The 15,739-nt window shown below is 39.9% G+C and overlaps 1 protein-coding gene across 5 annotated transcripts in view; it reads right to left on the bottom strand.

The window, feature by feature from the left end:
• The window catches only part of ZC3H14 (zinc finger CCCH-type containing 14), a 48,792-nt gene that overhangs the window by 5,319 nt on the left and 27,734 nt on the right, over window positions 1-15,739 (bottom strand). For 2 of the 5 annotated variants that reach the window (XM_040477960.1, XM_040477959.1), the window contains exons 10-12: window positions 8,331-8,405; window positions 3,597-3,756; window positions 2,601-2,833 (exon numbers count right to left, since the gene is read on the bottom strand). In XM_040477960.1, the coding sequence (XP_040333894.1) occupies window positions 2,601-2,833; window positions 3,597-3,756; window positions 8,331-8,405 (468 nt within the window). Of the gene's footprint in view, window positions 1-2,600; window positions 2,834-3,596; window positions 3,757-8,330; window positions 8,406-12,766; window positions 13,368-15,739 lie in introns of those variants that run through there. The other 3 variants (XM_040477962.1, XM_040477961.1, XM_040477963.1) reach the window with 2 other exon arrangements.

Genomic DNA, 15,739 nt, shown 5'->3' with positions numbered 1-15,739 from the left:
TTAAAAAAAAAAAAAAAAAAGCCTCAAAGCCTCATGGATGGATGTTACATGTTATGGTTCACATTCTCATTTATGAAAGCAAACACCACTTCAACCACATTGCTCTAGTCCTCTTGTCCGAGGTCAGGCAGTTCAAATGTGGCTCTGTAACTTAGCTGAGCCAGACACTTGTGGCAAGTCTTACCTAGTACAACTTCAGTTCCCTCATTTATGCAAAAAGAATATAATGTCATCCTTAGAGTTTTAGATTGAATGAAACAAAAATGCCAAAGAGGCAACCAGTCAAACCCGAACAGCGCAGCAGCTAGTATCCTATGATACTAGAATTTAATGACCCAGTGACCCAATCTCAGTCTTCATTACAGGAGAACAAGGCACACAAAACCAGTCCTGGAGCCCAGAGAAGGACCGTCAAAGAGCTACTGTAAAACTATGCCTAATATATAGTTTCCCATGCTACTTTAGAGGTGGTAAAAGCCACCAGTATATAAAGGTATCCTTAGTCTGGGGGCACTTGGGTGGCTCAGTTGGCTGAGTGTCGGACACGGGCTCAGGTCATGATCTCACGGTTTGTGAGTTCGAGGCCCACAACGGGTTTGCTGTCGTCAGCGCAGAGCCTGCTTCAGATCTTCAGTTCCCCCTTCTCTCTGTCCCTCCCTGTTCATACTCTCGAAAATAAAGAAAACATTAAAAACAAGAAAGGTATCCTTAAGTCTCAAATAAAATCTCGTATGGCTGGAAAGAGCAGTTTTCTCCAATTTCAAGTGTTTCTAGCCTCCTGTCTGCAGAGAACGCGTCTTACCCTCCTCCTGAAAAAACATACTTTACACTATGGTATATACGTGAGAACCCAGGCCAAATGAAGTCAATTTGGCCCAGGTCAATTGAAGAATACCCAAGAGCAGAGTGGCTGGAAAATGCAGTAGATACTCATGGGCTGTATTAAAGAAGTTAAATACTTTACAAGGAAACATGATCTAATGGAAACGTTAAGTCACATATACAGAGGTCACGACTCTGGTTTTCCCCAACACTTACTTCATGATCCGTTAAAACTTTTCCTGTTTAAGATTAGACAAATTCACTTTTTATTGCAAGCCATAAAATCTGTGCTGCCATTTAATGGCTAGGGGCAGAGGGGGACTGCGGTTGACAGCATCCTTGAAACACTGGACAAAAGCCAGCAAAAGAAATCACAAAAGTTTCAAACTCCCTGCTTAGAGTGGGGAGAGCAAGAAAGACCAGAGCCTCTCTTTGAGGCCTCACTTCAGTTCTAACTACTACAAAGATTCATCCTTGAGCAGCAGTGAAACACTTGAGTCCCAGATCAAAGCAGCGGTAAAGGAGGCTCACCGCTCATCACAGCTGTCTCCATAATGGCCATGGCACTTGTGAAACCTAGGCAAGAAGTTTGACTAACATATTATTTAGAGCGTCACTGCTATGACATACACATCAGTAAAGCCTCATGTGGACATCTACATTTAAACAAAATTAGACCCTAATGTACATAAGCTACCAATTTTTCTCTCATTTTTAGACAAAATACACAAGGTCAAGAAATCTGTACTGCAGGACTACGGTAGTTCTTAACCACCTTGGTACCATTAAAAATTTTTTCTTTCTTTTGATAGGGTCAGACTTTCGACTCCCTCCACTAATCAAAGCCATGACATTACATTTATTGACTCGGCAGAAAAAGCATTCTCTTCAACAGTAGTTACGTCCTCCCTCACTCATCATCTCCCCCTAAAGGCTATTATATTTTTATCGACTGAAAAAGAGATTTAATACATCTTCATGTCTCTGCCAAGAAAAGGATTAACTTGGAAGAATATCAAAACCCATTACTGTTTTTACTTTGATGCTATTCATTTTACGTTTCAGTAATTGTCTCCCCTACCAATGAAGGTGTTTCTACAAATTTCAGAAGACAGGAGGAACACGACTACCATTCTCTGTCACCAATGACAGCGTTCGGCAGTGCATGCACTCGCCACTGGATCCAGCGAGAGAAGAACCGTGAGTGATAGAGGTTCATCTGCCTGAAAGCGTACTGTTACCAGCACTGTTCATTTCACTTCTAAATACTATGCTTTGATATTAACTTAAACATAAGGTTTTTGCTAAACCTCCAGGAAGTATCTTGACAGAGTAGGTGAGAAACTCCTTTCAAGGGAATTTCATTGAGGTAAAAAATAGCATCAACATCCTACTTCATTTTTCTGTCAAGTTAACTACAGGAGAGACTACTGCTGTTACAAAGGGAAAGTAACAGGTACAGTTTCTACAGGGAAAAAAAAGCGCACCGGGTAGAAAGAGGGATGGTTCACCCTTTCGCGAGCACAGCTGAGAGAGACTTTGCCTCTCACGGCCAAGCTCCACTGTGGCCCTGGTGTAATAGCCCACTACCAGACACACACACAGGACAGTCTCAAATTGAACTAGTATTTTGTCTGAGAGAAGAGACTAGGCCACTACTGGATTACAAATAAAAGCAAGGCCTCCAACCAATATGCATTCAAGGTAGAGAGACAAGCCCCAGATTTCCTTCACAATGCCAGCACCCTGGAAAGGGAAAATCTGAGCTCTCAACACACCATTTGCAAAGCTACCATTTGGGTCATCAAGCTGCCTGCTCATCAACTGCAACTGCTGTGGGTGGAGGAGACCTCTGAGTCCCTTGCTCGCGGCTGCAGTTTGGTTTACTGGTTTCATTCCTTCAAAGCACATGTCCTCCTCTTGATCTGACATGTATCCTGGGGGGCTGGGGACACCATCCAGCGTCACTATAAACTTGGGACTTGCAGGTTTATCTGGTTGTACAAGATCTCTGCCAGACAGATAGAAAATACCAGAGAATTAGGGAAACAAACACAAAACGCTGAGCCTCCTACAGTGCTCTTCAGCAGAACTATCGCTCCCTTACTTGTTGGTTTCTTCAGTTAAAAACGAAACAAAAACAAAAACAAAAAACAAAAACGACGTGGTAGGACTTCCAGGTACAGCCCTGATGAATTCCGCTAACACACAATGGCTACGGCCAATCGCGGCGGCATCATCCAGGCTGCACTAAGGACAATCTCCCCTCCGCCCTAAACATCGTCCTTTTGATCTTCATAAGGTCTCATGGAAATAAGCTGAAAAATCAGCATCTGTGTTCAGAACACAACGGCCAGCAGTTCTGTATTTACGCTAATTTTACTATCTATAGGTTTGTTCCTTTATCGAACAGTCCATTTTCTAAGGGAAGAATCATCCCAACCCGATCTGCTAACTTTCTGTGCAAAGATTTCCTGGTTTTGATCACCTGGCTTTTAAATTTCATTTCCTGGATGTGCATAAAGAAAAGAATCTCATTTACGGGGCTAAATCGTCGACTGACTTATTTGCAAGTTAATGGGCTTCTGAACAAGAAAGATGAACCAGAATCCCTGAAAACTGAATTTGGGTTACCATGCCCGGCCTAACTTCTGACTCAATGAAAGCACTCTACACTGGGGGCTAGGATGGGGAGAAGGGAGCTGGAAACTAATGGTCAACCTGCACTATCTAATCAACACAAAAAAGCTACACAAGAAAAAGAAACCATCTACCGTGTCTGCATAAGGTGTCCTGAAAGTACCCGAAGGGTATCTGCAGTCTTCATCCCCGACTCCTGGTTTGGTGCCACTACTATTTCCTCAGACAGCTTTGGCTTCTTCAGAATAAATGATCTTGTGTCTGCATGGACCATGGATTCCATGTCATAGTAATCTGAGCCAAAAAAATTGGCCATAAATGTTTACTTTTGAATATACCTTGCATTCCCAACATCACACAAGTGAGAAGAATGTCAATCTTTTATATATTTGTAATTATTTTAAAGGAAAATCACAACGGCTCTACCCCAGAATAGTGCTGCAATTCTGTGCCAAACATTTTTTTAAGGAAGTATTCCTCTCCTCATAACAACACATTACCTGGGACTTTGAATGAATACATCCTGCCTACAGGACAGAAAGGTTCTTATACGAGGCATCTAATGGGATATGAATATAAACTTACTCTAAGCACAATATTTTCTAAAAATACATAGAAGAATCCTCACGTTCCCTAGAATTATGACACAAAGACTACTTAAAAGTCTAGAATCTGTTTTGTTCATTTTGCATAGTACCACTTACAGAGAACACATCCTGATGAAAAGAATTCACCTGGCATAATTTCTGCCTGGTTGTACAGAGAAGACTATATTGAAAAGGAATTTTAAGATGAAGGGGCACTTAAAAAAAAATACAGCACAGAGAACACTGACCGGCAACGCTAATAACCAGAGTTCACATCATCTACAATATGCTTATTAAGCCTGACTACTTTATAAAATACGCTACAAGCACAGAGATGGTTGATCTATCAATATGCCATCAAGTGACGAAAGTTAATGAGCTGCACTTAAGGTTAACAGGCAAATAACAGAGAACAAAATCCACACCATTCAACCAAACACTGTGCTAAGTACACAAAGAAGATAGAAAAACAGATGTACATAAAATTTCAGAATAGCATATCCTAAAAGCTGATCCAAAAGGAGTGGGAATAAAGCGTTGGGAGAATACAACCAACCTATTCCAGCTGGGGAATCAAGACAAAACCTACAGATGACGGACATTTGAAGCAGATAATAAAGGAACGAGCGGGAATAACCCGGGGGGAGAGACTTGGACAATAAACAGAACATGTCCGGCAGAGGAAACCACATTAAAAAAGGCAGAGGCTTTCATAAGACACAAGGAATCTAAGACCCGCTGAGAAATATGGTGTGGCTGGAAGGGGTGTGTGTACCGGGCTGAGCGGCAGGGAAGGCAGAGGCCTGAAGGATCTTGTATGTGTCAATGAGTTTGGATTCTGATCTAGAAGTCATAAAGAATCATGAGAGGTTTCTAGGTAGGGAAGTGACATGATCAAACTAGTTTTCAGAAAAACAGGTAGTACCAAGAATGGACTGGAGTCCTAGATCTCAGCTACCAGGTTGTTGCGCCCAGAAGAGATGGTGAGGCTCTGAATGAATGAAAAGATTCTCACCCTTTGTCCTATTTGAACCCATAAAAGAGGGAGAGGAGACCCTTTCCACACCATCAGCACCAGCCCTTCACAGAAGCTGCACCCGCAACTCCCATGCTGGGAACCAAGCAGAGCCGTCCTCCCTGCAAGGGTGGTGGAGGGTGGAGAGAGATGCAGATTGGAGGTGAGTGAAGGAGAAACCGGACCCAAGAGAACAAGGACAGGACAAAGAGCATACTGAAAGGGGAGCGAAGATAAATGTCAATTTCAGATTTATTTAGTTTGAAGTCTTTGTGGGGCTCTCAGTTTCGAAGTTGAAATAAGAGGAGAGAGAAGAGAAACAGCATCCAAACTAAAGGTGAACTAAGCGTTTCATTAACAAAGTGTCACAGTCAGTGCCGCCATCCCCACTGCACCCTCACAAGGAGTGGAAGGGGCGGATTTCCCTCCCTCCCATGTCACGGAGACCAGCATGCCTTTTGCTGCTCTTCAATGGCACGAGAGGTGCCCAGCTGGCAAAGGCAGAGTACAGAACTCAGTCCGAGGCTGCCGCCTGCTTCTCACCACCCTGCACTTGGCAAAGTAGCTCTAACAGTTTGCATCTTGGAAGAAGAGAGAAGAGATGAAGATAATGCTCAGGGCAGGACACAGGAAAAAGTTAACATTTTAAGGGGTGGGACAGGAGGAGAGGAGATGAGAACGGAGAATGAAATGGAATCAGTAGAAGAACAGAGATGGTGAAGTCCTGGAAGCCAAATGATCAAAGACCAAAGGAAACACTGGAGATGACATGTCACATATGACAGGGTTTAGAAAAGTGGGCACTGAAAACTGAGCTTTCCGTCCTCCAAGCGTCACCAACCTCCTCTGCAAGGTTAACATTACCACCTGGGTCAAGCAGACAGACACGAGTTAGGGACATCTTCTGTGAAGACCATAGGCTGAACCCATGCATTTTGTTTCCTCCTAAAATCCCAATGAAATGTCAATAAAGGGTTAGATTATTAAAACATAAAGTCACAAAGAAAATAACTATAAAAGGAGCGACAACCACATTTTGCAAGTCAAAAGCTAAGACCTGCAAAAGCTGAGTCTTAAGCCAGTAATGAGACATTCCAATGTGGATCCCAAGATTCTCCAAAGGCTGAGAAGCCGGTAGCACAGGGACTCTGGGAAGGGGTGGGGAGAAAGACAAGGCAAATACAGGTATGTTTAAGTGTCTATTTCAGAAGCAGTTATTTCTTCCTAAACTATAAATCTGTTCTGTCATTTCTGACCCTTACCACACCTGTTGCCCTAAACTGAAGTTTTCTGGACTCACTGGAGACGTGCTTTCTCACTGGCCAGTATCGGAGAGGCCTATAAATGCAGCATCGTGGTCTTTGACAGAATGGTGCTACAACAACAACTAAACGTATAGTACTGAAATTTTAAAAAGCAGTTAGATTTCTCGATAACCTTGACTATTTTCTCCCTTGGAGACAGGCAGAACTTAAGACTCTTGGAAAGGCCAAACCAGAGGGTCTCTAGACCAAGAGATGCCGGCATGTTGAAAGAAACACCATTCTGAAAACAGGGAGGAGGTGTGAGCAAACATTACATAGTAATTAACGTTGAGGTACCTCCCCTAGCCTCTTTTCCTCACTTCGCTTCCAGAACACTGGCACCCAATCCACTATTCTGAGAGATCTTTCTGTGGAGAAGCTCACCAATCTAAGAGGAAAGGCCTAAAAACAGCGACATCAGGGCATCCCAAACTAAAGAGACAAAACAAACGAGTCTCCACTGCAGGATCTATATTCAAATGTGAAGTCACAAGCTCTCCATCCTAACTAATGAACCCAGAATGCCTATCAGCTTTTTGAGTGTCCCACTCATAAATATAAGACAACCAAGGATCCCCAGACATCTGTGGAAAACCTGTCATGAAAGACAGCAGTCAAAACAAACAACCTGGAGAAAATAAGACCAAGAAGGGAGGGGAGAAAATACCCAAAATTATCTTTAATATCCTCAAGGAAATAAAAGAAACTGTTGCATACATGAAACAAAGTCAGTATATGAAAAATAAATAAGAGGAATATGCAGAAACAAGAGGGCTCCCAGAAATAAAAACCACGACAGGAGATAAGCAAAGGCTATAGTCCTTGTAAGACTAGATGCTTCAAACTGTATGTGCACCATGGAGAAAAGGAAAAATTAAAGAAAACAAAAAGAATGCGGAAATGTCAGTGAAGTGGATACAACACACACAGAGCTTAGCTGCCAAATATTTTGAAAGAAAATACCCTTACGTGGAAAACAGGATGGAATGTTGAGAGATGACAGCAACATCAAGGATGGGGAGTATTTAAACACTTTCACAGGCAAAAAGGAGAAGCCACGAGAGGGGCAGGATTAAGATTATAGGAGTATGGGGACACTAGTGTTCATCGACTGGGTAGGATCTAGCATCTGGGTGGAAGGGGACCCTGAAAGAAGACAAGTTCTTCTTGCTGAGACAGAGGTAGGTGGGGTAAGGAAATATACCTACTGACTGTGGAAGCCTGAGCAAGGGGGAAGAAGCAAGAGCCACAGGGAGGGGTCAAGGCACCACCAGAGCTTCCAACAACGGGCAGGTTTGGGGAAATAAAAGGAAGCAGGAGAAAAGAAGGTTTCTGAATTTAAGGCTGCAGGTGACCAATGGCCCCTCTGTTACTCAGTGGACATTTACTAGGCTCTGCACATGCATCTGGCGGGGCGGGCACTGAGAACATAGATAAGTAAGGCACTAGTCCCTGTCCTAAAGCAGACCGTGGCATGTCTGTCTGTTTGTGGGGGGTGGAGGAGACAGGCAAACAATGAAGTTACGGTGGCTCTAAGAACAACAAATTCCAAGTGTGGCCCTGGTGAGGCAATTCTAAAGTGAAGTGGAAATGAGGATAAGGCAGAACAGGCTAAGGAACATAAAAGCAGCTCAAGACAATGGCAAAGCAGGGCAGAAAGGAAAGAAGGTTAGGGATTCAAACTGTCCCTGGTGCAGGAAGTGACTGCCAGCAGATTCCAGGGACTCAGGTGAAACGACATCAAAGCAAGAAAGATTCTGAATGAGACGAAACATACGAACACCATATAACATGAAGAAAATGCAGATCTTGTCTCCTGGCCCTAAAATATTTTCACAGATCTAAATATAGCATCTTAGGGCAGGATCTAAGATATACAGAATACATTAAATGAGGTGTAAGAAATGGAAATAGCAACTGAAAAATGCTAGATTACGATGAAAATTTAAGATGATTACCAACCTTGACTGATCTGCAGAGTTTCTGCCATTACTGGGTCGATTTGTAGTCGGGATAACAACTGCCTCTGTGGAGCTCCTAGGATACAAATTTTCAAACTTTAGTAAGTTTTAAAAACAAATACATGTATATTTCCAGAAATGAAGCCTAAAATAATCTTACTAGGTTCTTAAAGTCTTTAAAAAAAAAAACAACAAACTTATAGCTTCAACATTGCAATTTAATAATATTTATAGACCAAATTCCTTGTTGTTCTTTTGTCTGGAAGCCAGTTTTCTTGGACCAGAGGTAAAGCCTCAGAATAAAGGTAAAAGGCTGGAAAAGCCAGGAGGTGGTACTGTGTAGACGCACAGCTTGAGCCATAGTTGACAGGCGACAGCCAACTGCAAGATCAAAATAAGAAACATCTCCCTCCATCACCTGGGCTCTCACCATTACAACCTGCTCCCCCACCCCTGGAACTGCAAACCAAAACACAGCAGAGTTATCTGATCGTTTCCAAAAGACAAACTATAAGCATGAACTGAGATGAGGAGAACAATGAGCAAGTATGACGTTCTGACGTCTGGAGCCCAGATCCTACAGCAGCATGAATCTCCTGTGAGAAAACATACTTAGCTGGAGTATTATTTCGTAAATGGGTTCATAATCTCCTCACAGTTACACTTCAAAGACAGGATGGAAAGAAGTCACACTTCCCCAAACTGCCCCCCGCCACCACAGTGCTTAGGAGGTTATCAGGCGCACACCTGATCTAAAACCAAAGTGTATCGATAACGCATTAACATAATTATTCACCATGAGCAAGTGGCATTTATTCCAGGAATGCAACGATGGTTCAATGTCCACAATCAACATGCCACACCACAGTAACAAAACAAAGATTAAGAATCTTATGATTATCTCAAGAGGTGCAGAAATAGCATCTGACAATTTCTGACATCCATTTATGATAAAAACTCAACCAGGGGTACGTGGCTGGCTCAGTCTGTTGAGCGTCTGACTCTTGATTTTGGGTTGTGGGATCTAGCCCCACGTTGTACTCCACACTGAGCATGAAGCCTGTTTAAAACTCTCTCTCTCTCCCCTCTGCCCCTCTCCCCGGCTTGTGTGAGCTCTACAATAAAAAAATAAAATAAACAAACCTTCTCAGCCAAACGAATAGAGAGGGTTCCTCAACATAATAAAGGACAAATTCACAGCTAATATCCTAAAGTGAAAAGCTACAAGCTTTTCCTCTGAGATGAGGAATAAGCAAGGATGTTCACTCTTGCCACCTCTATTTAACATAGTACAGGAAGTCCTAGCCATAGCCATGAGATGAGATTAAAAAAAAAAAAAAAAAAAGGAAAAAAAGGCACCCACACTGGGAAGGAACAGATGATTAATATACAAAACACTAAAGACTCAACCAAAAAACTATTAGAATAAATGAATTCTGTAAAGTTGCAAGATATAAAATATACAAAAATCTGTTTCTATTCACTAGTAACAAAGTAGCAGAATGAAAAATTGAGAAAACAATCCCACTTAAACTGCACCAGAGAATAAAATATTGAGGAATAAATTTAATCAAGGAGGTAAAAAACCTATATTCAGAAAACTGTCGGATGAAAAGAAAATGAAGATGATACAAATAAATGGAAAGATACAACATGCTCATGGATTGGAAGAAATAACAGTGCTAAAATGTGCAAAGTACCCCATTAATCTATGATAAAAAAAGGCAAGAATCTACAGCAGGAAAAAGAGTCTCTTCAATAAATGATATTTAGAAAATGGGCAACTACATGAGAATAAAAGGAACTGGACCACTTTCTTCCAGTAATGCAAAAATAAATTTGAAATAAACTAAACATCTAAATATAAGACCTGAAATCATTAAAAAAAGGGGGGGGCAGTAAAATCTTGGGTATCACTCTCAGCAGTATTTCTTTAGATTTGTCTCCTTAGGCAAGGGCAACAAAAGGAAAACAACTGGGACTCCATCAAACTAAAAAGCTTCTGCATAGTAACAAAAAGGCAGGGCACCTGGGTGGCTCAGTCCATTAAGGGTCCCAACTCTTGATTTCAACTCAGGTCATGATCTCATGGTTCGTGGGTTCAAGCCCTGCACTGGACTCCACGTCAGCGGTGTGGAGGCTGCTTGGGATTCTCTTTCTCTGCCCTTCCCCTGTTTGCTTGAGTGCATTCTCACTTGCTCTCAAAATAAACTTAAAAAAAATAAATAAAACAATGCTTCTTACTGAATGGAGATATTTACAAATGACCTATTAAGGAATTAATATCCAAAATATATAAAGAATTCATAAAACACCAAAAAAACCCAATCTGATTTTTTAAAACAAGGGCAGAGGAGGGGTTGCCTGGGTGGCTCAGTCAGTTAAGTGTCCAACTCTTGATCTCAGCTCAGGTCATCATCTCATGGTTCATGAGACTGAGCATGGTATGGCTCCATGCTATAAGCGTGCAGCCTGCTTGGGATTCTCTCTCTTCCACTTTCGTGCACGCCTTGCACTCTCTCAAAATAAATACATGAACATCAAAAAAACAAAACAAAACAAAACAAAACAAAACACCCAAATCTTTAAGAAAAAAAAGTGAGCACAGGAGCTGAATCAGATATTTTTTAAAGACACAGAGATAGGCAACAAATGGAAGATGTTCCAACATCTAAACCAAAATGAGATACCACCTCACACCTGTCAGAATGACTAGTATCCACAAGGCAAGAAATAACAAGTCTTGGCAAGGATGTAGAGAAAAGGGAATGTTCACATACTGCTGGTGGGAATGGAAGTTGGTGCAGCCACTGTGAAAAACAGTAATTAAAAATTAAAATTAAAACTACAAATACCAACGGTACCCAGGTGGCTCAGTTGGTTAAACATCCAACTCTTGATCTCAGCTCAGGTCATGATCTCACAGTTCATGAGACTGAGCCCCACATAGGGCTCTACACTGACAGCAGGGAGTCTGCTTGGGATTCTCAGTCTCCCTCTCTCTGCCCCTCCCCTGCACACAAATGCTCTCTCTCAAAATAAATCCATAAAGTTCAAAAAAAAAATTTCTTAAATACAGAAATACATACGGTACACTAGATACCATAGGATCCAGTTAATTCCACTTCTGGGTATCTGCCCCAAGAAAATGAAAACACTAATTTGCAAAAATATATGCACCCTTATGTTCACTGCATTACTTACAAGAACCAAAACATGCAAGCAATCTCAGTGTCCACAGACAGATGAATGGATAATGATGTGATACACACACACACACACACACACACACACACACACACACACTCAGGAACATTACTCCGCCATAAAAAAGAATGGTATCTTGCCATTTGCAACAGATGGACAGTACTAAGTAAAGAGAAAAACAAGTACCATATGATTTCCACTTATATGTAGAATCTAAAAAACAGTATTAATGAACACAAGACAGAAACAGACTCACAGATACAGAGAACTAGTGGTTGCAGTAGGGGAAGAACAAATAGGTAAAGAGGATTAAGAGGTTCAAACTTCCAGTTATAGTCAGAGATGGTACTACAAATCATGGTGACAATTTCATAATGTATGTAAATGTCAAATCACTATGCACACCTGAAACTAATACTGCACTGTCAACTACACTTCACTTAAACTTAAAAATCAAAAAAGTAAAACAAAAGTGGTACAGTACAGTGTAGAAAGGGATGTGATTGACAGAGTTCCAAATACTAAAGTATAGTAAGATGACTGTTACTACTTTTTAGTGTATGTATTACTAGTAGTTTCATAAGGACAAACTTTGCTTACTCAGTACATGTACATAAGTTGGCAACTGCCTGCCAACTACCATGTTTCACTAAAAGGGGTTTTTCATTTTAAAAACTATACTCCATTCAAAATTCTATCAGCTATTTTCTTTTAAAATAGAAGTTAACATAATACTCTTTAGTGGTATGCCAAAAAGAATTCCTTCCAAAATTATCATAGCAAAAATACAGCAAATCCTGGTAAGCTGACCTCAAATACAGATGTCATTTGGTCAAGTTGTACTCTGTAGGACAGCTTGGGAAACTGATAAATATTAGGGTTATAGGACGCTCTTCCAATTGTAGTATTACTACAGGTCCCTTTAACACAATGAACAATGAAAGAATTACACGTTTTAAGAGATTTCACAAGACAGATACAGGAAAGAGGACTATTCTCTCACATTTCAAGTTTTGTTTCTCTATGTTCATCTCTCTTGAAAACATTTTACAGAGATCCACTAAAGAGAATACTGGTAACTTCCAGGCTTCTAAATTAATCATACAGACTCCAACTTTGCTGTTTAAAGGTCTGTGAAGTTCAAGTTTTGTGACTTGCTGCCTCTATATATAGACAACTAGTGAGTTGTCTCAAAGGTTATCTATAAGATACCACATACTAAAAATTTACCTTTTTCAATGTTTCTAAGGAAACCAATTATTTTTACATCAGTAGTCCTTGACTGTGATTCAAAATCTACTTCCTCTTGAAGATCTTCAAACTGTTTATTGCATTCAGATGTTGATGTTGAGCATTCATTCATTTTTACCTCCAAAGATGAGATTTTTGCTTCATTCTGTGACACTCTAACATTTAAATCAGAAAGATTTGCTTCCACTGTCAAAACTGCGGCTTTCATTCCTTTAATTTCACTGATATCAGTTGATATTTTCCTCAAAAGATGGGAAATATTGTCTAGCTCATTCAGTGAACAAGAGGAACTTGTTACAGAACCTAAGTCAATTGGCCCAGGTGAGAAGAAAATCGGTAAAGATGGTGATGGAAACCTTGAAGACATTTTCATAAAATTCTCTCTCCCTCTTAATATTTGGCAATTTTTCCTTCACAGCCCATTATATTGTTTCATAAAAATAAAAAGTGATTAAGGCTGTTATTAAAAAGTATTAAGAGTGAATAACATCTTAAAACCTACAACTAAAAAGATAGGATTGTACATTTCTGGAGTCAGAACTCAAAAGTAAACTTGAAAATGCTAAACAAACCAGACCAATGTTCTCTTTGCTACAACTAAATAAGGCTTAATTAATATGAAGCCACATATATCTTGTAAGCCCTATTTAAAGCTCCTCTCCAAACAATAAACCCTATTATTGCCTACAAAATAATTTTGGCTTCTGATTGGCTGAAAGCAGACATGTGACACACAAAGAATTTTCTATTATTTACCTCATCTGACAAGGAACACTGAAGATCTGAAGTCAAAATTATAATATTAAGTACTTTATACCTGGATATGACGTGAATTTGACATATTTCTGTCCCTTTATTAAACTATAATTTTCAGGATTGAAATTATTTTTAAGTTGTTTTATTTAGTATCTTGAGTTTCATTTACCCTTGAAATAGTACAGCACAGTTTTTAGCATATCCTTTATAGGGAGAGGGTTGGTAGGGTATTAGACCCACAATCACAGACCTCTTAAAATATATATGGTAATACTGCAATTCAGCTGCATGAATATGGTATGGTAGGAATTTATAGATAAGAGAAATGAAGACTTGGCCTTGGTTTGATGATAGACTATTATAAGTGATTCTTCTCCCACTGTGTGGGTTATCTTTTCATTTTGATAGCATCCTTTGAAACACCAAAGTTTTTAATTTAGATTAAGTCCAATTTATCAATTTTTTTCTTTGGTTGCTTGTGATTTTGAGTGTCACATCTGAGAAACGACTGCCTAATCCAAGCTCATTTAGATTTACATGTACTTTTTTCCTAAGAGTTTTATGATTCTAGCTCTTACATGTAGGTCTTGGATCCATTTTTTAGTTAATTTACATAAGGTAAGGGTCCAACTTCATTCTTTGCCTGTGGATATCCAGTTATCCAGCACCATTTGTTGAAATGAGTGTATTTATTCCTCACTGAACTCTCTTGGCATTCTTGTTGAAAATCAACTTACCAGAAATGTACCAGTTTATTTCCAGACTCTCAATTTGATTCTACTAATTTGTATGTATATCCTTAGGCTAGTGTTAGTCAATTGCTCTGTCATAGGTTCTCCAACTGGAAAATGTTAAGTCCTCCAACTTTCTTATTTTTTAGTAGTTTTGGCTATTCTAGGTCCTTTGGTTTCCATATGAATTTTAGGACCAGTTGCCAATTTCTTCAAAAAAGCCAGCAGGAATTTTAACATAAATGGAGTTGAATTCATACATCAATTTGGGGGAGGATCACCATCTTAACGATATTAAAATCTTCTAATTCAAGAACATGAAACGTCTTTCTGTGGCTTTAGTTTTCATTTTTACTTTGGTTACTAGCCAAGCAACAAGTTGTACAAAGATGCAAGATGGTGGACATGGCTCCCCATAGCCTCTACAAAAGAATTCTTATGATGAGTTGTAACCTTTGGTTTCCCAGTTAAAGAGATGGTGCTCACAATAACTGAAAAAAGAAAAAGTACTGAAATTTATAAAAGAATCTTTATTCATTAATCAACTGTATCTGTAAATTTAATCTAATTCCTTAAAATCTTTAGGTAGAAAGTAATTTTCACAATTTACAATGCTTTCGACTCATAACAGAATTAAGAGCCCTAGCTGACAGGTCTCTGTAGTATAAACATTAGGAAGAACAGCACATCCTTAGCCAAACGCTAAGAAAACCAGCTGGCTCACTAGAGGGCAGCAAATTTCACTTCAAAGAGAGAAGCGGGAAAGGGCTCTAACAGAGGAGTAACAAAATGTCTAAAAAGAGCTCATTTGAGGCTTCCTATTATCAACTATTGTTCCCAGCCCAACTTTAGAATGCAAAGTAAGAAAAGATCCTTCCACAGATTCCAATGTAAATATCTACTAGCAGAGGGCATTTACACATTCTAAGGAAAGTGGAGTACAGAAAGGTTAAGGTCACGGAGTAAGCAGCAGTATCTGGATTAACACCTAAGCAGTCTGACTCCCTCAGTCCATACTCCTAATCACCATGTCATTATGCTTTTCTCCAGGCATACGAAGTAGAACAAAACATGTCACTGAGAAACTCATGTGATGTATCTTATATGTACATATATGGTGTGCATATAAATATACATGTAATTCTATTTTCACAGAAAAGACATACATGTACATACATATGAAAAAAAATGCCAAGACGACTACAAACTGTTTTACGTGCAGTGCTTACCTCTGAGGAAGGCAACAGCAGAACTAAGGGGAGATTTTCTTTTTGTCTGAATACAAACACTCCTCTCTTTGCTAAGACTCCTTCAAAATGCTTTTAGTCCAACATGATACACTGGGCATATGCATTCATAGCCTCTCCTTCTGGAGAGTCCATAAAAATGAAGTAAAGAACTTAAGAAGGACAAAATCCTAACAACATACAACAGTGGCCTCCAAACTGAGTTTCTAAGATTACCC

This window comes from Herpailurus yagouaroundi, unplaced genomic scaffold (genome assembly GCF_014898765.1).
Source record: "Herpailurus yagouaroundi ecotype Mexico unplaced genomic scaffold, PumYag 141, whole genome shotgun sequence".
Taxonomy (NCBI): Eukaryota; Metazoa; Chordata; class Mammalia; order Carnivora; family Felidae; genus Herpailurus; species Herpailurus yagouaroundi.
Note: the sequence above shows the minus strand (reverse complement) of the source record. Positions and strands in the feature narration are given on the sequence as shown.